General features: G+C 37.4%; 1 protein-coding gene across 4 annotated transcripts in view; it reads left to right on the forward strand.

Moving 5' to 3' along the window:
- The window catches only part of RGS17 (regulator of G protein signaling 17), a 90,607-nt gene that overhangs the window by 59,113 nt on the left and 8,601 nt on the right, over positions 1 to 22,893 (forward strand). For 2 of the 4 annotated variants that reach the window (XM_081030917.1, XM_081030918.1), the window contains 3 exons: positions 3,474 to 3,617; positions 20,717 to 20,806; positions 22,329 to 22,563. In XM_081030917.1, the coding sequence (XP_080887043.1) occupies positions 3,499 to 3,617; positions 20,717 to 20,806; positions 22,329 to 22,563 (444 nt within the window). In that variant the 5' untranslated portion in view covers positions 3,474 to 3,498. The remainder of the gene's footprint in view (positions 1 to 3,473; positions 3,618 to 20,716; positions 20,807 to 22,328; positions 22,564 to 22,893) is intronic. The other 2 variants (XM_081030920.1, XM_081030919.1) reach the window with 2 other exon arrangements.

Raw genomic sequence — 22,893 nt, forward strand, 5'->3', positions numbered from 1 at the left:
ACAAAAGACCAAGTTGCAGAAACATAGGCTTTTCCTCTGAGTAAAATGGGAAGGCACTAGAAGATTTAGAGTGAATTTTAACGTAGAAGGTTCTTTGCTGAAATCATCTACTTAGGTTTTAAAAGACTCACTGTTGGCTGTTGTGCTGCCAACAGAGTGGATCAGGAAGGGGAAGGGGTAAGGAGGGGTAGAAGGAGAGGTGGGCAGAGGAGACCAGTTCAGAGGTCTCACATTTGCTGATCTGCTGATGTGGGATCTGAATGAAACAGAGGAGTCGTGGATGACTGCAGAGTTTTTCAGTTCTTAGTAATTAGAAAGATGAGGCTTTTCATTTACTGCAAGTGGGAAAACTGTGGGAGGAACAGGTTTGGGGGGGAAGATAATAGGGTCAGATTAAAACATGTTACGTTTGAGATGCCAAGTTGAGAAAGCCAAATGTAGATGTCAAGTAGGTGGTTAGATTACATGTGTCCTGCGTTCAGGAAAAAAGTCACCTTATTGGACATGTATATTGGAGACGTTTGAACAGAGAAGTAGTAAAAATCTCAATAAGTTCAGTAAAGAAATGATGGCGAAGAGAATTCTAAGGATGGAGTACTGTGGTCATCCACAATTTAGAGGTGAGGGAAATAACAAAATAGACTGAGAAGTGACTAGTGAGATTGAAACCAAAATTGTGAGTGTGGTACCTGGAAGGCAAGAGAAAAAATTGTTTCAAAGAGTGATCACTGTCAAATGCTGATAGGCCCAGAAAATTATGATGAAATGATTCAGATTTAACATGGCGACTTTGTGACGCATACAAAAAACATTGTCAGTGGAGGGATAGAATAACTGTCCTATTTTCCTAATTTCTGCAGTCAAATTTACTTCTAGACTATTTCTAAACAGAAAAGCATGGGGTTTTATTTCAGCTAGTCATTAAACCCAGGATCATGTTTTGTCAGTTTCAGGGCACCCGCTTCTTACATTCTACTCCTTCCCTCTGATTTTGTTTTCTTCTGATTGAAGTAGATTCTAGCAAGGATTTGAGTAATAAACTCAGTTTATGTGTCATCAATTATCTTCTCTCTTAAATTTTTGTTTAGCTAAATATAAAGTTGTAGGTGATGCTTTTTCTCCCTCAGGACTTGAAAAACATTACTCTGTTGCCCATTGTCTTCTGGCCTCTAATATTGCTCAGGAAGGCTTCTGTCAGTACGTTACTCCTCTATAGGTAATTCAGCTTATTTCTTCATCTGGAGTTCTGTGCTTATAATGCATATAAGTGTCGATTTTTTTTTTTAATCAATTTTGCTCAGTATGTCTTATGCTCTTTCAGTGTGAGGTTTTGTTTCATTTTGTTTTTTTTCCAGTTCTGGAAAGCTCTCAGCCAACTTCCCTAAAAATAATATTTTCCTGTCAATCAGTTAACTTTCTCCTTACGATGAAAATTTTGTGGGACACATACTGAAGCTTTTCAGTATTACTGCTGTACTTGTCTCTTTTTGTGTTTCATCTTCTTGTCTCTTTTTGCTGAATTCTAGGTATAGTTCTTTGGTATTATCACTTCTTTGGGAAGATTTTATTCCATCTGAATCTTTTTAATGGCTATATGTTTTCGTTTTTACAATTCTGTTTTTCATTCTTCCTATTCTTGTTTCGTATTTGCCTATATTTTTATAATTTCTTGTTCTCTTATATTCTTTCCTTTATCATAGTGTTTACCTTAAACATATGCTCATTAAACTAATTTAGATGATTTTGCTCTTTGCATTTGATCAGGAGTATATTCATCTCCTGATAGTTGAGTGGCTTTTTGTTTTTTAGTGTTAATTTGTAATTTTTGCCTTCAGGCAACACATCTAGGGAGAGGCATATTTCTCACTCTCTCACTTTTTTTGATGTAATGCTTTCCACTTGTCTCCACTGGTCCCTGACACCATCAATCCCGTAGCAGCTCTCTAATCGGCATCTCAGGATTCCCTCCTATCCAGCTATAGTTCTGTGTATATAGTGTCACTGACCCAGACGCTGAACTCGTGGGCTGCTTGGCCTAGGTAAGGTCAGGATGGCTTTCTCTGCATCCTTGCTCTCCTGCAGCTAGGCACCCTTGAATGGAACAGAAAGTATTTTCAGCATCTTTTTTATGAGTCGCATAACCCACCCCTGATTTTACGATCAGAGCCTGGAATCTGGCCTCCCACTACTCACAATGGAGCATTGTGTACCCCACTGGAGTATAAAACCTTTGTACTTGTCTGTTCCTACACCTGGATTACAAAATGACTGTGGATTTAGCCCCCATTTACCAACCATTGTGGTTTTCTCGTCTGTTTATGGTCTAAAAAGATACTTATTTGTTTTCAAGAATACAGTATTTTTTTTAAGTTTTTATCATTGTATTTAGAACTAAAAATGTAGTTTTTAGAGTGTGAGTTCACAATGCCAAAACAACCTGAAGCACTTTATGTTTTTAATACATATTGCTCTCCATCACACACGGCCATATATATATATATATATATATATGATTTACACGCACTGCATATTTGTAAAAAAAAAATCATTCAGTAGAATTCATTCCTTTTTCTAAGACGTCATGCTAAATTTGATATTATTCTACTAAAACAAAAACTTTTTTATCCTAAACAAAGTCCTACATCAGGGTTCTGCTTATAAATAAGAAGCAACTCATTTGACCTGATTTGTAAGGTCACAAGTAGGGCATCCTGTACCCCAATATTTTTCTTATTTGCCATGATATATAATATAAATTCCACCAAAGTAATTCTCCGGGATTGGATGACTTTTCATCTTTTCACAATTCTCTACTAAATGAAAATAAATTTGGGTGGTGAAGGAAAAGGACATGATGTCTTTGCAACAAGGTTACCTAACAGAGAATAAGGCACTTTGCCAGTGTAATTGAGATTAGGCCCCTGGAGGGTGAGCCGGAAGTGCCAAAAAGGAGATTGAGTGTTTTAGAAGGAGCTGAGAGAAAACTAAAAACAAACTTGATCTTCCTCACAATGTTATATAGTTAGAAACCTCGCAACAATGATTTATAAAGCTCAGTTAACCTTACTGTAAACATTAGTGGAGAAACCAGCAATATACATCCCCTATAACCATTTAAAAGTGCTTGTAAAGGAAAGCAGATGTAACCGTTTCTGAGTAAAGAAAGCAGTTAAAAATAAATTTTCAAATCTTATCCTATTGACCTCACCAACTGCTTCTGATTATGTGGCAAAATTGTTACTACAATTTTATGCAGCAGATAATGATAGAAATTGGTCCCCAAAGTTTTGAGGATATTCTAAAACCTCTTCTGGAGCATATTTAATTTGACTGCCAAGGCTTATTTGTTTTCACCTGTTCTTAAGCTCTCATCTCGCTGCCCCTACACTTTAATTACATTATGCTTCCTTCAGCACAGGCAACTTATCTTTATTGTAATTTTTTCATACCTTATGTTTTCTGTCTTCTTCCAGCCAGTCCGGTACTAAAGTAGCTGAAATGCGAAAAAGACAACAGTCGCAAAATGAAGGAACACCTGCTGTGTCTCAAGCCCCCGGAAACCAGAGGCCCAACAACACGTGCTGCTTTTGTTGGTGCTGTTGCTGCAGCTGCTCCTGGTATGTGCTATTACCCATATGATGCTGGGGAACAGCTAGCATGAGCATGCATGTCAGTTCTTGGGACCACACAAACTTCTCCATCGGTCCTTTTTTTCTTTTCTTTTGTTTTTACAAGTAGGAAGTATTGGAGATCACCATTGGTCGAATGCAAACGTTTCCATATGCAAAATGTATTTCTCAGAATCTGCATTTAAATTGATAGGAAAGAATGAAAAATTACATCATGTTTTCCTTCATCTGTGCCTCTTACAGATATGAGTAAACATAAGATGGTTATATACTTATCTAACAATGAACAGTGTCATCCAATGCTATAGAAGGTCCAAGAAGATGAAGGTATCTAGTAGTCTTATATTCAGTGTCCAATGCTGTGTTTCAGTTATACGCTATTCATAGAATGCTAGTCATCCAGTCGCAGAGTCAGGGTGGCAAACTCAGCCTCAGAGTTCTGACAGAGGCAGAAAAGAAGTACCACACACTCGTGTCGACAGATCTAAAAGCAGGGGCTATGATGGGTATGAAGGCCAAGTCAATTAATTAAAGACTCTGAACTTAGAGCCAGAGAATCTGATTTCCATTGTGATTTTATCACTGACAGCCTCCGTGACATTGACGTTCTAAACTGTTTTGTGGCTTCCTCATTGGCAAAATGATGAAGAGTTAAAGTTGATTCCTGAGGTCCTGTCTAATGCTAAATGTCCATGATTCAGGTGCTTCAGAACTCTTGTTCCGGTTTCAAATTCCCAAAGAGCCTTCAAATAAGAAAATCAGTGAGATCCAGAATCCTAAGATTTATGAAGATGCTATGCCTCAGGGCTATGCTAGACTTCACGGAACTTTCCATAGAACCATAAGTTTCAGGGTCCCATAAGATCCAATTCACAGGAGAATCTTCTGGATTACCAGGGGTCTTCTGGAGCTCCCTGAACTATTTCAGAACCCTAAAGAACGGCCCAAATGCTTGAGTCATCTTGTTGTGTATGATTTCTACAATTTCCCAACACCCATCCAGGTGATTGTTATGATAAGGTGGCATGATGTTCTATCATTACGGCCAAAATGGAAGATGAAACGTGTCATGCCACAGTGGTAGCTTGGTGTTCAAGAAGCTCTGACCCCTCTAGAAAACGTCATTTCCAGAAAACCATCAGATATTATAGTAATTCGGAAGGATTAAAGTGGTTTTCATAAATATCAAAATTGCTTCCCAGACAATGATTCTTTGCCTTATGGAAAGTCATATGTGATTCCTTTTCTTTCATTCTCAAGCCTTAACTATTTCAGAAGTAGGACACAGACTTCTAAAAGAGGAAAATATTTCAATAAATTTGTGTATATATTTTTTGTGTCACTCCTAAAGAGATCACCAAGCTCTGGTCTTAATCCTTGAAATACAGTGTAGTGACTTAATATAGTGGTTCTGAATTCAGAATGCTTGGGTTTCAATCTTGTCTTCACCCCTCACTATCTTTTTGACCCTATAACAAGATTTTTAATGTCCTCAGATTCCTCATCTGTCAAGTGACAGTAATGAGAATCCCTACCTCATAAGATTGTTGTAAAAATTAAATGAAATAAAACACATACAAGCTGAGAACAGTGCCTGACACATGGTATGCATTTAATAAGAGTTAGCTCACTGGGCTATGATACACTTCATATTGGAAAAATAAAATCTCTTTAAAGAGGAGCTGACTTGAAAGAATTGTATATTAAAAAAGAAATCAGCAGTGGATATAATACGAACGTATGTTGGAAAGGAAAGCTATTTCATTTAAATTCTGTATAAAAAGTCACAAATACATTGTTACACAGTGCAGAGAATTATACTTCTATTTCTCATTTGCACCATGATATGTTCCAGCAGTCAGTATATGATTTTATGTATCTGCCAAAATTTATTTCTGAATTGCTTCAGGATTAAGACACCAAAACTCAAAACAGATAGATACTGAAGTTTTACTTCACTGTATTTGTTTGCTGTAAAGCAGATATTTGGCAAAATTTGCTTTTATTCTTAAAGTGCACATTAAATAACAAAATATTCAGCATGAGCTTGTGAGCATCAGATTATCAGAGAACACAGACTTTGGATCTGGAATAGCTTTTGGAAATCGCATTAACTCTCCACACCTCTAGGGTGACATGTATTTGGACCCCAAACACACGGTGCCTTTGATAAGTGTTCTATTAGTTCTCGACTAGAGTATTGTTGTTAAGAACTGTGTTGGCAATGAGTCATGGATGTTTGAGTCTAGACCATAAAATGCACAAACTATAAATTTACAAGTCTTCTGTATATGATAAATGAGAGGAAAGTTTTAATGTAAACAACTTAATGAAAACAATGAAAGTTGAACTGTCTTGTTATCTCATTGCAAGGGAAACTGTCCTTTATACATGCATTTTAAAAATATCATTGTTTTTGTACTTTGAGTTTGGGGTGGGAGGAAGCTTATAAAGGCTTATTAGAGTGGGGGGAAAAAAGAAAGAAAATGTTCTGCAAATTTTCCAGGCTAAGTCAAAGCAGCAGAACAAAAAAAAACACTAAAAAATGTAATTTAGGGACAAAAAAAAGTTAGAAATCAAAATATGAAGTAACTGTCATTTGCAAAGGAGCAGTTGTCATATAGCTGATTTTACCTCCTTTTAAGGCAATACAATGCTGCGAAAATAAATTTCTATATCTAGTAATAAGTATAAATATAATACCTCAACCTAGCTTCAAGCTATGGGTTCTTTAAACAGTACAGCATTTCCCTCAAATTTGCATTTCTCATTCAGATTTTATCATCAGCTCCTCTCCTATTTTTAAATTTCTTCCTATCTTTATAAAATTACCACTATGCTTTAGTTGGAGGGCTGATACAGAGAGTAAGTACATAACTGCTGAATATTTCCAGTTTCCTTAAAAAATCAAAAAGTTTGGATTTATTTCACAACATGTGACAATATGGATGGATCTTGAAAATAGGCTAAGCGAAATAAGTCAGATGGAAAACGTCAAGAACCATATGATTTCACTGGTATACATATAAATAAATAAATACATAGATATAAAACTGAAAGCAACAAACGAATAAGACAAAGAAAGAAAAACTCATAGACCCAGACAACAGTATGGTGGTTACCAGAGGGAAAGAGGGGTGGGGAAGGTAGATGAGGGCAAATGGGGTCAAATATATGGTGATGGAAGGAGAAGTGACTGTGGGTGATCACACAATGCAACATATAGATGACGTGTTATAGAAATGTACACTTGAAACCTATATAATTTTATGAATCAATATGACCCCAATACATTTAATGACATTTTACAAAGTTTAAAAAAATAAGAACTAATTAAGCTGATCTGTTCTCTGTCCCTAGATCAGTCTCTCCCTGTCTCCCTTTTCTCCCCATATTCCTCCATTTCAAGATGAGCAAACAAGGGAGTGAGGTTTAGACGATTTAACCTGTGTTACATAAGTGAGTCAGGGAAGCCCGAGTCTTGGCCATAAAATGAACAGTCTACATCTACACGTTTTATACATGGGCCCAAGCTGTTCCTAACTGGGAAGGGAGATAGTTGTGTGGAGACCACTTGTCCGAATGTTAAAGGTTGCCATTCTCAAAACTTAAATGTTCCTCTTATATAAGGATTCCAACAGAATGACCTGCCTTTTCAGGTAGTTAACTCTCTTCCCTCTTCTTTATGAGAAAGAAACCTTGGAAAGATGTGGGACTCCTCAGAAAACTGCCGTGGTCAGGACAGTATGAATCAGTGAGGTCACTCAGACATTCGCACATGAAATGGCACATGTGAAAGTGCATTGCAAATTAGAAACTGCTGTGTCGTCATGAAAACTAGGTGCCTTAGAAAGGAGATAGAAAGGTAGAGCTTTCAAAATTTATTTCAAGCTTAAAGCTAATTTCCAATTTGCCCCATAAAACCTCCCCTAACATCAGAGGTTATAGTAAAATAATACAGACTATTTTTTTTTCAAATAAAGTCTTCAGGTGTTAATCCATAGCTGTTTTAATTCCTCATTGCTCCTGGGGGTGTCTGATCAAGCAAGACAGATTTCCATGTTTAGTCATAAAAAATTAGAACTCAAGAAACTTCAGCTATCATCTCTCCAAAATGTTCCCATTGACTTCTCATGTTGCTTCATGGTGGTGAGGGGATGGTTGGGGGGTGGGGGAAAGTTTTGCCGGCCACAGCCCCAGGCTGTCCACTTGCATTTCCAAGAAAATGGTTCTGTGTTTAGCTATGTTACATATTAGACTTAGGTATAAGCTTTTGTTTGGAAGAAAAAATGACATCCCTAAAAAAACTAATGTTCTAATGTTTGGAAAATACTGTGTTTGATTTTACAGATAAAAACACTGAAGGCCTACCTACTGTCACTAAGCTCATTTGTGATAGAAGTAGGACTAAAATGCATTTCCCTTAAAGCCAGTCCATTGTTTTGTCCACTACAAGATGACCTTTCCAAAGTTTTCATTTCCAGATTTGATATGAACCATTTCCAAAGCTCCTTACTTTGCAAACTCATGCACTCGTGTGTACTGCCTATAAGATTTGGCCCAAGTTGAATATCATTCATTCTTCTCGGGAAAAATTGGTCACAGGGTGAATTTAGTAAATTATCCCTGTGAAAGCTAAAATTGTCTCCCTTTTGAACATATGGGTTCCCTGAGTTCCCAGACCATAGGGTAGATCTGACTAAGTAAATGTTAAGCACCTCGTAAACATGGTTTTGGTTGCCCTTCCCTCCATTTTAAACAATTACCACGACCTCAAACCTGCAAAAATACTGTTCTGCTTTATCCTCTGATGCTGTCACATTTCAGCTCTCCGCCAATGGAAATAGTAAGAGGCATGCTATAAAAGTCAAAAGATATCTTTTGAAAGGAGAGACAAAATCCATGTCTGCTCCATGGTAAAGAAACCACCCTTAGAAATAAATCTGCTCACAAAGGCAAGGTGAAGCATTTCATCTGAGACACCAGTGAATGAGGAGTCCCTTGTATACCTGTTGCCCTCGGAGACTTGACTTAACTCACATGGGAACATAAGTTAGCTGCATAGCGTTTCCAAAGTACTTGTAGCCAGAGCATCATAAAAACCACTTACAAAGAATGCTACAATTTTGAGACTCTATCTTGCCATAGCTAGGTAAATTTCCTCAATAGTTTCTGTAACTTACATGAACTTTAAAATCACAAAGTCAAAAAGCATCTATGAAAATGAACCCAGGCTTCCTGGGCCATATCTACAAGATGGAAAAAGCGCACATCAGTACTATGGGCCTAATTAACACATGTCACGCATTTGTTAATTTACTCGTTATAATTTATTATTGCTTGCTACTGTTGTACTTCATTTAGCTTTCACCAGATTCTCTCTGCTTCTACACTGACAGGGAATGCATTCTTAGTAAGCAATTGAACTTAGACATGAATATTTGGTATTACTCCCCAGGTCACTCTCTAGAAAAGCATAGTATGCAAGCTTATTCTGCCAAGTCTGTGTTATGTATGACCACAGTGCTATCTACTGGAAAACTGCCAGAATTAGAATTCTTTGGCCCTTTTCCATTGAAGGCATACCATTAGAACTCTTTTTGACTGTGTTTACTGTAAATTAGTATTTTTCTTAGTGTCACATTGCTGTTTTAGATCATCAATAGAAAGATGGATGTGAAGAAAACAAAATAATAGATAAAATATTATGCTGATTCATAGATAGATATAGATTGCCAAAATAAAGAGGCAATAAAAGGAATGGAGAGATTAGAGATTCAAGAAAAACTTAGGCTGTACTGTCAAGAATTTGCAAGAGATGAGAATGAGGCTGGAAGATTAATCCCACTTTGCTTGCCTGAGTGGCAGGTTGATGATGATTCTATAAAATGAGAGAATACTAGAATAGGATAAGTAGAATTAGAATTTAGAATAGAATAGAGAGAAGCAGAAAAGTGTTGGAGAAAGAAGATTGCATTAATTCAGGCTGGAAGAAGGCAAGAGCCACTTAGAAGATAAGGCAGCCACAGTTGGTTCATAAGGAACCAAGGGAGTGTCCTGCTGGACACTCCTTGAGGACACCTGTGGAGATGCCTGTGTCATGAACTGAGGGTAAGAAGGAGAGGGGAGAGTCCCCTGTGTGAGGAGCCTGGTAAGGAATCACAGAATTGTGAGGACAAGGAGAGGGACAGAAGAGGAAAGTCAGATGGCTTAAGCCTCAGAGAATGTGAAAGAGGAATACCGACCTCCACCTTGACCTTGGTGAGTGAAGGAAGAGCTGCCTCTGAGAGAGGCAGGGCCTTTAGAGAGCGGGGTGCCAGTTAGGGCCAGAGGAAGGACATGGGCCACAGAAGGTTGAGAATACAAGAGCGTGTGTTTGTTTGACATGGAAAGGGAGTTCCAAGGAGAACAAAGGAGCACAGAGCGGGAGAGAGGAGGCGCACGCTGGTAAAGAAGACCAGAGGCCTAAGGTGACAGAGTTTGAAAGAGATGGTAGATAGAGGCTGGGCGGTGTATTCGGGGACAGGGTTCTGCACAGATACACGTGGGGTCCACTGGCTGCAGATACCCCACAGGCTTCCAGTCATTTCAGGTCAGACCCGGGGAGCATCTCTCAAATCTCAGCTGACTCACCATACGTGGCGATATGGTGAGGACCATCTGGGTCTGGACGGGCCAGGGTGTGGCAGAGCGTCTCAGATGACATTTGTGGCAGTGGGAAGGTGCTGTTCATACCCATGGCCACACTGCTGTCTGCCCTGAACAAGGTTGAACACGTAGAGGGCCAGTTTGACTCCCCAGCTCACTGTACTGGTTTCATGCTAGTGATTCTCCTTGTTTGACATGTGTTTTTGTTTGTTTAGGTTAATACTGTCAGTAAAATTATATTATATAAATTTTTCAATTGAATTCACAGAAGTTCATATTGGTCAACTGGCGCTGATAATTTTCATAAGCATGTACTAAACTTTCCTGCTTTAAAATAGCCAAAAATAAATTTTAGCTTGTAGCATATTATTTGGCACACAAGAAGTTTTTCATTAATATTAAGGTGTTGAATGGATGATTGAATTTGGATTTTCCATTTAAGTATACTTTATAATACATGGAAATATGTGTCATAAAATTACTTTCAAAAATTACATTCACACTCTCCCAGAGCTTCATTATGTGGCAGGTAATATTTATTAAGGCATCACAAGATTTCTTCTTATGCACCATTTTCCTTCATTCTTCTCTGTGTGAGTGTGAATGTGAGTGTGTGTGTGTGTGTGTGTGTGTGTATCAGTAGTGCTACTAGTACTTGTAGTACTAGTAGCAATTAGTAGTAAAGAGGGACATAAATTCCAAGGGTGCACTAAAATCTGTTTAGTATTACCGGGATTTAAAGTCAAGAAGGGAAATAGAAGACTAGAGAGATAGGCAATGGCAAGTAATAAATCATCTTTTACGCCATATTAAGGAGTTAGGATGTTATATTTTTTGGATATAGGAGGTGATTGAAGATTATTAAGTAAGGAGGAGGCAAAGTCCATTATATATTTTAAGTATATCCCTCTGGAAGGGTATGAGGAAGGACAAGACAAAAAACCAGAATATTACGAGACTTTTGTAACAGCCTCAATGAGAGATGTCAAGGTCCCCAAATAAAGAGACCATAAAACGAATGGAAGATTACAGATTCAAAAAAAACTCAGAACGCACTGTCAAGAATTTGCAATAGAGGAGAATGAGGATGGAAAATTAACCCCACATTGCTTGCTTGAGTGGCGGGTTCTCCCATCCAGTGAGAGAACGCTAAAATAGGAGACTATCGAGGCCCAGATAAGAAGATGAGCTGGTCTTGCTCTGTGAGAGGTACCGAGAGTTAGTTGTGGAAATGATGTGAAGCTCACAGGGAAAGTCTCAATTAGATTTAACAATCTGGGAGTTACCAGCACATAGCATACAGGAGATGAGGATGATAGCCCAGGGTGAATAGCAAGACTGAAACCTCAGTGAATACCAGTGTTTTAAAGAGAGGGCAGTGGAGGCGCTGCAAACGCTGATTGCACGCAGAGAAGGGACAGTCTGAGAGGGGACCATACAAACACAGCATGGGGTGGCACAGGAGCCAGGAGAGTCTCAGAAACAGGAAGGACCGATGTCCCAAATACAACAGGGAGGAGCCACGTGATGAGAATTATAAAACATTTTGTCACCGGACCAGCTGGAAGGCTATCAGTGAACTCTGTAAGCACCAAGCGTCTCCTTAAGGTGCTAGAGAGAAAAGCTGCTGCTGGAGAAAACGTATGTGCCCATCGTCGAGAGTTCTGAGACACCCTGATCTCTCGGGGTGAAGATGCAGTTTGAGGGAAGTTGGCATTCTGTACTTCACTTAATCAAATTATTCAATTTCTAAAACAATATGAAATTCAACCCTTCCAAATCCAGCCCAAATTTCCTAGCTGTCTGTATAACATTTAAGAACTTCCCCCCCAGCCTCTCTGAATCAAGATACAAAAAAATGAGGTTATGACATTTTTGCTACCCCTACTCTATCTACCGTGTTTCCCCAAGGCCTATCCCGAAAATAAGCCCCAGTTAAGATCATCAGCCAGATGCATTTAGTACAATTTAGTACATTATGACGATGTTCCAGAAGATGACATGACAGTATTTGAATAAATGTAGATTGTTGTACATGAAAAAATAAGAATCCCCTGAAAATACTCCCTAATGTGTCTTTTGGAGTGAAAATTAATATAAGACCCGGTCTTATTTTCAGGGAAATACAGTATAAAATTTGTAGTTGCACTACCTCTGATAGAAATATGTGTGAACTCTTTATTTTTGTCCCTCTCATCAAAATCCTTCATTATTTGTTTTAGGCCTAGCTAACTTTCTTTCATGGTCCACACGTGGTATACCTATTACGATCTGCCTGCTGTTTTAGGACATCACTCAAGAATTACTTGTTCTTTGTCAGATAAGACAATAAAATCCACTTCTTGTGAATATGGAGTTGATTGTATAATAATTCTGCCTTATTATGTTATATACATACTGTAATTCCTGGTGCTGTAAAATTCCTATCTTTGTTTAAACTATCAATATACTACGTATTAGTGTATGTTGCATGCTTGGGAACATGGCTGCTTAAGTAGAGAGCAAGTTTTTGCCATTGCTACTTTTTGTATAAAGCAACATAGATTATATGTTATAGATTATATAGATTATATTATTACATAGATTATATTATTATAAAGTGGTACAACACCTCTTTAATTGACCAATTCCATAAGTAATAGTGAACTAATAACTCCACGTGACTCATTCTAAATAGTCTTACCATATTTAAAGATTACATGCAAATTCTAATAACATCCTCATATAAAACCTACATTCAAGAGGCAGCATGGGATGGCACTGGAATTAGACAGACCTGGATACATCCCAGTTTCATGACATATACTTGGGAAACCTTTGCAAATTACTTAATCTCTGAGCCTGTTTCTTCATCTGTAAATTGTGATTAATAACATACATAAATAAGTTAGTCTACAGTTCAGTACATTCTAAGGCGCCCTGAATAATCCTTTATTGATAGATATTATTTCTGACTCCCTCATAAGTCTCAGGTGGAAAGGAAATGACCAGACTTTGTAGGATATGACCACTGTATGCTTAGCATGTTCTATCAACATGTTGTCAGTTCATGCAACAGAACCTGTGTCTATATTCTGTGTCGCTGGCCCTTTGTCTCCAACTTGCTCGCTAATCAGCACAGATATAACACAGGTTATTAGAGCACGTGCCATCCAGCCACAGGATTCCCAGGGTGCTGTAAGTCCATTATCTACTGGGGTTAAGTATCCTCACAGAGCATGGCCCCCACCTCATTCCATACATATTCAAATACATGGTAACTAGAAAATACCAGTGGAGGAAGGAATGGGTGGATAAGTGGCCCTGGCGTCTATCAGATGTTTTTCTGAGTATCAACTACTAGATTTCTAACTTTTCCGTTCTGCTTTTTATGTTAGGGACACATGTTAACTACAATGAGAAGCTTGAGCTCTAACTTAACTGATGCATTTAAAGACTTGGGTGATTACACACCATTTAAATAATAGTGTCTACTAACTAAATAGAAGTCCATTTGGCCTTTTCACATCCAAGATACTTGCTTTCCCACAAAAGCATCCACTAACTTAATTATGACTTGCAGGGAAAATTACAGTGGGTTGAAGGAAGAGCTTAAAATAGGATTTCAATCCACCTGAGACCTGAAGTAGAAGATTCTGATGATTGGTGTGTATTATATAAAGTGCACCTAAATATTCAGTCCTGTAATTCTCGTAATTTTAAGGGGAAAAACAAACAAAACCTGTTTATGCCAAATAAGAAGCTTTAGTTATGTAACTCAAGATAAACTTACCTTATGGACCCATATTTTAAATGCAGTTGGCATTCTAATTAAATTAATACGTTGATGAACCTAAAATACATGGCTTGGAGTCTGAAGTAAAAGTTTAACACCAATAGAAAAGGAGATTTTTGTTTTTTTGGACATTGGCCCCTTATCCGAGGCATTGTTTGCAAAAATCTCCCCATTCGGTTGGTTGCCCCTTTATTTTGTTGATAGTTTCTTTTTGTTGATAGAAAGCTGTGCAGAAGCTTTCTAGTTTCATATAGTCCCATTCATTTATTTTAGCTTTTACTTCTCTTGCCTTTCAAGAAACCCATATTTTCAAACAGAAGCAGGTATAGAGGAAAACTGATAGGAAAGAAAGTATGAGACCACGAAGAAATTCATCTTCAATTTCCATGCATCAAAAAAAGAGAAATTAACATTTACATACAACCCAAACTGAAATTGAAATAGTTTGAAGAATCCACTCTCACAATGGCTCTTTTAAAACATTTTAAATTAAAAAAAAAGATTTTTCCTTTTTGTTGGTATTTGAAAATCTTTTCTAATTAAATTGTTCTAAGAATGTATGACCGAAGTTCCATGTTACCCCAGCAAGAGACATTAGCATTCAAAACGATTATTAGAAAGGATCACCACAATGTTAATAGGATTATGCCTGTCTTTTTTTAAAACTAAAGTATTCCTAAATCAGATGATTTGGGGCCAGGGAGTATCCAGAACATTTTCTAAATATTAAAAAGGAAAAATGGGTGTAATTGTGCACACCTCTCAAGATTAAGTTTATCCCCTTCGAGTTTGATGATTTCTTTCACAGAAAAATTGAATGACTTTTTCCAAATTCTGTAGAGACATATAATTATCAAAACTCCGCACACAGGAATAGATTTTTTTTCCCCAGATAAGGGTAATTACTCCCAGAAACTTTTTCAGTTTTATTATGATTTAATTAAAATGTATTTATACTATAAAGGCAACACAGCCATCTAGTGGACAGATTTTTAATAGTGGATTATTTTACTTTTGAGAGGTTCAAGTTTATGAAATAAAAGCTTAAGCCAAATGAAAGATTTGTTTTATGACACGATACATAATTATAAAACGAAGGGGAGTATTTATAAGGGTAGGGACAATGTTTTTTTTAGACAAGTATTATATTTCCAAATTCAAAAACGAAGTTGTTTTACCAAAATGTATAAATGAAAAAGATGAGGTTCAAGTCATAGATTGGACAATAACTGAGATTTATATGTCTGAAATTATGGATGGTGTATGGTTACTGCCCCACTTTCTGAGGCCTTTTTCTTCCTTCTCTAGTCTTTTCTAAGCAATGCATTAGTGCTATTCTCCTTCCCCCACTTCCTTCTCCCCAAAGTTTTCTTTGCCATGGGAGCAAGTTGCACTCTCCAGGGAGGGAGGCTCTTTGCAGCAGTAACACCTGGTCTGCAATCATAACTGGCATCTCCACTTCTCTTCCTCTCCAGGCTTCGCTGTCAAAACCTGTAACAACTCCTTCCTGGTAATTCCAACTCCAGGGAACTGAGAGGTCGCTCCTCCCCAGGACCTACTGTGTGCTCAGTCCTCTGGGCAATGACTCCTGTAGACTGATAATTGTGGGATAACGATGAGAGAGGGGGCATTTGCACTCAGGACACTGGTTTGTGATAGGTTTACCCTTTCCAAACATTTAAGAGCAGTCAGTTTGTGTAAGTAACTGAAAAGGCAAAATACCACAATTCTTTTTATTTGAAGAGAAGCAGCATTTCATAGCGAAAATGAGCAGGAGACACGAAGTCAGAGACGGGAGTTCCAATGCTAGCCCTGATAAATGTTTATGTGTTAGTTGTAAGTATTTTTTGTGTAAATCAACCTCAGAGACTGTTTCCTCTTAAATAAAGTGAGAATAATCAATAACAAATCCGCTGCTTAACATACAGCACTGTTATGAGGAAGACGTAGTAAGGTAATGTCTGAGGAAGTGTTTTATAATTATGGCAAGGTGTAAGTCTTTATTTCCTCAGGTTGAAATAAAAAGCTCTTTGGTAAAATTGGAATTGTCATTTTATTATGCAGGTAATTGGCCCTTATATTTAATTATCCAGGAGCAATAATTTGCCTTTTTGTCCCAAGTGTTTGGTCTTTGCTTTATAACCTTGCGTAATAGGTCACCACCATTAACCCATTATGGATGAGGAAAATAGAGCATGGAAAGCCAAAATTATCTTAAAGGAAGTATATTCTTGATTTGTAGTTCCCTCATTGTTTTCCTGCACTCATTACATAACCATACCTCACTGCTTCTTCTAATTTATGGCTCTCACCCTGAAGTGTCTGACCTGTCCATTTTGTTCTACATTTATGGCATGCCTTTTTACAACTCCCAGCTTCAACACGTTTTCTCCCCCCTCTACTTGAAATTCCCTTTGTCCAACTCTCCATCTGGCAAACACCTGCTCATTGTTCAGCCCAGTTTAATCATTACCTCCTCTGTGAAGCCTTTCTCAATTCGCACATGCAAATGTATGGATACTGCACCTGTGTCTAAGAAACACCATATGCATACCTCTATTTCTGCTCTCATTGCAATGCGGTGTGGTGCTTATTTACCTGTCAGGCCTCCTCAGTTTCAGAGCCTCTCTCTTGTTGATGTTGAATTTCCAAACCCAGTCAATGTTGCATAAACCGGGTGTCTCGGAGGTACTTGTAAGTTGTTGTTGACTACTAAATGAAGCTGTTATATTATTTTACCGTGATATTTTGACCAAGGAAAATGAAACATTTAAAGAATAACCTACCAATTCTTTTTCAGAACCTGAAGGATGTTGATTCCATTTTTGCCCTGGGAAGTTTGAGGTAGAAGCTGTTAAATAAAAAGGAAAAACTGCTTGTGAAAAAAAAAAAAAAGAGAGAGAGAGAGAAAAAGAAAAACTGATATCACAATGTGAGAATATTAAAGTAGAGACTAGTATCTGCCTTACCAATCACAGTGGTTCTTTCTTGAGCCTTGATGTCATGCTGTATTAAATTTAACCATCTTATTGATTCCTTGAGTTTTTGTGTAAATGTATGATTTTGTGATCGTCCTCTATCCCACAGTTACCATGGCTACTGCAAAGTTTTCATCTTATTTGCAACAATTTCAAGGGTGCTCCCTAAGAACCAATTGTTTGTCTTACAAAAGTGGACTGTCTTCCAAAATTGGCCCCACACATTTCCATGATGACAAGTCAAGGGAAACTATCATGGGCAGCTGGTAATGTTGTCCCCAAAATCCCAACTTCCCTGTAAACAAACCAACAAAAAAATCCACCCCCACGCACAGAGAGAACATTTCCTTATTTTCTGAAATATGCCAAATGTGTTTCTCCCTTCTCAAAGTCACCACCCTAGAAAATTTCCAGTGGGATTTTAAATGCTTATTTTCATATACTTAGCCTTAGATTATTGGCATTTTCTTCCATAAAATACTTAAGCTTTGATTAAGACTCCCTCAGTAGCATTTGTATATGCATTTTGTTCTCTTTACAGCTTTAGTAGTTTAAAAAGTAGAAATGTTCATGTAAAATAAAACAACCATTGTAAAAGTAAAAAAATCTATAATGAACCCTCACTACTGTTAAACTTGATGTTTTCCTTTTAGAGCTTTACTCAAGCATGACAATATGTATACGTTGAGCTAAAGCAAGTATTTCCTGCAATTTATTACCTTAAAATAACCCACTATATTACTTAGAACAGGACAAGTGAAATTGGGAACAAACATTAGTCATTCCTAAGACATAAATGACAAACTGTCTAGTGCCAACTCTCCTGTCAATTTCTCCATCTTTTCATTTTAAAATAGGATTATCAGTGGTTCTTGATAACTAAAACTTTGAAACCGATTTTTAAAGAACGGTACTAAAGGACAGTTGATTAAAAGAACACCTGTTGACTGCTCAAGGTCACCTTCTGTCTACAGAACAATATTGTGTCCAATATTTGATCAAGAAATGGAGCAAATGGTAAACAGTTAAGCACTTATTGGATGGCTATGATGAGTAGTTTTAGTACAAATGTGTGTCCATATTTTACCATCTGTAGAAATGAAAGCTATAAACACAACCCAATTATTTCATAATGATCATGCTAATATGGTGGCATTTGAGGTGTTTGTAAATATCACAGAAACTGATAGAAGAGCCAGAATTCATGTTCAGAAACTTGTCAGTCATGCTTGTGGATTCCAGATTTGTTGCTCTACAGCAAAGACACAATGGAGAAAAAAATGTTTTCAAAGACATTGCGTAAAATGAAGAATCCCTGCATTTGTATGTCACAGCGCATTTGTGTGGAAATGTAACAAAAATGAATTTTCATGTTTATTATTTAATCGGCAAAAGTGAGCTCTTTTTCTAGTTTTTATATAGTACCTGATTATGTACACACACACACACACACACACACACACACGCCTAGTAAAGCTTGGAAGAATAAGTATTAATTTCCTATTTAAATCTAATCTTTCTAGAATTTACCAAAACTTTGCATATTTTCTTACATTTGACATCATTAATTTCTCCTATGAAATTTCACAGGCTATTGTCAACCTCCTCCCACCCACTTTCTCATAATTACTGGAAATACATCAAATTTTAGAGAAGCAGGCCAGTCAAAGATACTTTGAGAAGTAGACTCACCTCTACAAATACTCGTATACCTGATGTAAGTATGTAGCAAGATGGAGGACTGAGGTTTCCTAGGTTACATCAAGCTGCAAGTAGTTTCCAGCACCCACATATGCAGACACTTAAGCAACTGTGCTGCTTTCTGAATCCCACCTCACTGTATTCCCCATGGCTTCCCTGAGCTAGAGGCTCTGAGGGGTCAAGCACTGGAGTCGCTGCCTCCCTGCAGAGCACTGGTACGTTTGCTGGATGTTTGAGTACCAATCAGCTATAGTTTCTGCTTCCCAGAATTGTTTGGGCCTCTCACACCACTTTGTGAGAGGTTTTCTTATTTCTAAATCAATAACTCTGCCACTCTCCTTAGAAACTGGTAGATAAATCAATTTATCTCGCCATCAAGTTTTACTGGTTTTTATTGCAGTGTCCTTTTTCTGACTAAAGAATCCTTTCCAATTCCTGTTGGGTTCACTTTTCTCCAGCTAGTCCACTTTCTCAACTAAATTTTCCTGTCTAGTCTCACTTTCAGTGGTAAAATAGATTGGCTCCTCTTCCCTAAATTCTTCCTTTTGCTACATTCTCTCTAACTTCACCCTTGCACCTGAGAATGAAAGAATGAATTAATGAGACATCTGTTTCCCTTGCCAAACTTTCCAGATTACAAATAACTACTTGTTGGAAGCCTTCCCCAATAAACTCCTCCTTTCCACCACAAGCATATTTAGTGACCCTTTTCAGCATTCACATAGTAAGTAGTTTATTGCTTCAGTTCCCATCAGACAGCATATCTCATGATAGGCACTCAATAAAAATAACAGGATCGTTCAACAGAATTGGGTTCGAATTTCAACCATACCACATACTTAGTGTCCAACTTTGAGCCAACATACCACACAGCTCCGTGCTTCAGTGCTCATCTATAAAATGGGGATAATAAAATTAGAAGTATAAGGACAGTGCTTGGCACATACTAGGCACTAAAAAACAATAGTTTCCATTGCCCCTTATCGAAAAAAATGAATGACCAAGGAAAAGAGATGTCATCTGAATTCCTTTTTGATCTCTGACGAGCTCCCATGAAGCTCCTTGGTTTCTAGAGAGAGGGATTGGTTTGCTAATTCGGTAGCTTGACTTTGCCAAGGCCACTGAGTCAACTTCCTCACCTGCTTCTTATTATCTCCCCCAAACCCCCTCACTATGTCTGGTCTACACCTAGAAACTTGGCTATTCCACCCTAAGACGCTGATCAGCTACAATTTACCTGAACTGGACAATTCTTATTCTCGTTCTGAGTTATGAAAGCCCATGGGATTATCCTAGCCCTTGTAATCCTGTAGAATCCCCAAATTTCTGTACCAAAGACTCCTCTCACCCAATGCTCTCCTATCCAAATCCTCAGAGTGGCTGGCCTGTCCCTCTGGACACACTGGAGATTGACTAAATGGGGTGAAAGGGCAAAGACAAGTCAAATATAAATCTAGTAGTTCAAACTTGAGTGGATAGAAGAATGATGATATTGGTGACAGAAAACCTGGTCTGCAAAGAAGGCTCATGTGAATTTTGCAAATGCTGTTTTAGATTCTGACGCATTTTAGCTTTCAGTGGGGGGAAATAAATGGAAAACAAACTGTGAATAGAATTAACCAAAGGTCAAAATGGTGTTATTCCAAAGAGTAGCATAATAATGAACATCAAATATTAAAGCATATAATCATGTAAGTATCTCAGAGATTTTAAATAATTTAAATTATGTAAGGTTGAAGTCAGAATGTATAACAGTATCCACTTGTGAGTTCTGATTTAGTTTTTAATTTTATTAAATAATGATTCTTTTTGTTGACATGGGCTTACCCATCATTTTAAAAAATGGCATTGCTTTATTGTACACTAAATATTTTCACATAGTTGAAAACAAAATTCTTCTGTGAAATATTGTCCTGCAATTTTTTTTCTTTTCTTTAAATGATTGGTTTTCCCTAGACAAAATAAAGTGTTATGCTACATTACAGCCTCACTGTTAGGAACGAAGAAAGAGGGGAAACTGCAGAAAGACCCACACATACCACAAAAATGGAGAGTATCCAGGTCCTAGAGGAAAGGTGAGTGTGATTCACATTATAATTATGTGTTGTGTTTATATGCCATTTACATCTACTCAGTGTTTAAGTACCAGTTCTTGATTCCTGTAACTCAGAATGGTTTTGTGAAACAAATGCGTACTCAGTCTGGGAGATCTTATTTTGTGATTTTTTAAAATCAGTTTTTCTATTAGCTATGTTAAGCTATAAGCTAAAACATTGCCTGACTTTATCTTTCTCTTCCAAAAAATAATGACTGTTGCCTGAATTAGCCCCCCAAGTTGCCCTAATTCTTTACTTGCCTTTTCTGAGAGTATTTCTTTATGTTATTCTCTTTATAGGGGAAGAGTCTAAAACGCACAAAAAAAGATATGGAATGACCTAAGTCAGTCAGAAAGGGTACCCAGGTGGCCCCTGGTCCATCAGAACAGACTCTAACCAAGTATTTTCTCCAAAATGAGAAATTGAAATGCAATACTCTATCTACAGAATAAAATCAAAATACAAGTAGATGATTTGTACAATTATAGGTGCTTTCTTTTTCTACTTACAAGGTTTTAGTGTCGATGCTTCATAGTACTTTTTTCCTCCTTTAAATTTTTTTAAATGAAAGAGGAAGTTCAGACTTTTGGGATAATAAAAATCTATTTAAAATACTTGATATTATATATATATATATATATATATATATATATATATATATACTTGATATATATAAATACTTGATATATGTATATAAGTACTTGATATATATATACATATATAGATATATATCTATTTGACTAAATGTACTTTAGGTTGGAAAATTATTAAATAGATCAATGAATGGGAAAGCAATATCAGGATCAATTTAACCATAAGAATCTCCAGTTTCTTCCACTTCAATGATGTATAAGCAAAGGGAATAATAACTGGTGGTTTCTGGAGGGAAGCAGTCATTGAAAACCTGAATTTAGATACCTAAAATGTCCGCAGTGTTATTATAAAAGCCCTGTGCTTTGTAACTGTGATAACTCCATTCATGGGTAACCATTCATATTTCATAGAAAAATTATTAAAATTTAGGAAAATATCTGACAAGTGCACAGAATGTAGTCTTATTTTAGATTCAGTGATAAATGGAGGGGGGGGGGAAGCTACCAGAGATAAAAAGAAAAACTGTCTCTTATGGCTTTTAAATGAAAATCTACATCAGATGCAAACAAAAGATTCAGTTTGCCCTTCGAACAATGTACAGGCTGTTTCTATCAACTTGCAAAATATTAAGGTGTGAACATTTCCAAGCTTCCTTAGGACTTTATGATGGTCACACACATAGTGTGTATAGCCTCTTGGCTCCTTGGCACGCAGTGTCCGCCCAGCACAAATTTTGTCAAGACCCAGAAAAAAACCTCATCCTGGCAGATATTTACCAGATCAGGCTGGGCTGAGCGGCAATGACCACTAGAGGGCAGCAATTGAGTAGCATTTCTACCTCCTCCTACCAGGCTAGCATTCTTAGGTCCAAGTCTCTTTTGGTAATGGCCCCACTCTGTCTCTGCAGCCAAAACCCTACTTCAGATGAAGTTTTGTCCTGGTCTCAAAATTTTGACAAGATGATGAAGGCTCCAGCAGGAAGAAACCTTTTCAGAGAGTTCCTCCGAACAGAATATAGTGAAGAGAACCTACTTTTCTGGCTTGCCTGTGAAGACTTAAAGAAAGAGCAGAACAAAAAAGTAATTGAAGAAAAGGCCAGAATGATATATGACGATTACATTTCTATACTATCACCAAAAGAGGTAAAAATCTGGAAAACATTGATGTGGGCTTCCTAAGACCAAGGAAGAACCTAAAGGGACGTCTATCCGAATTGGGTAATGCATGGGGTGTGGACAAGCTAGAAGGCTTCTCTGGGTAGATAATTTAGATCCATTCTGAGGATCTATCTGAACATGTGTTTGAAGGCTCTGTTTCCCCACTATGCTTTGATCATTTACCTCTGGTTGAATCTGTGGTGATCTACTTGCTTTTCAGAACTAACATTAGGAAGCCTCTTAAATACAATTTGCTGTGACTCAAACTCACACGGAAAAGAATAATTTACTTTGGGGCAGTGTTTCCCAAAGTGT

Source organism: Rhinolophus hipposideros (assembly GCF_964194185.1).
Source record: "Rhinolophus hipposideros genome assembly, chromosome: 3".
Taxonomy (NCBI): Eukaryota; Metazoa; Chordata; class Mammalia; order Chiroptera; family Rhinolophidae; genus Rhinolophus; species Rhinolophus hipposideros.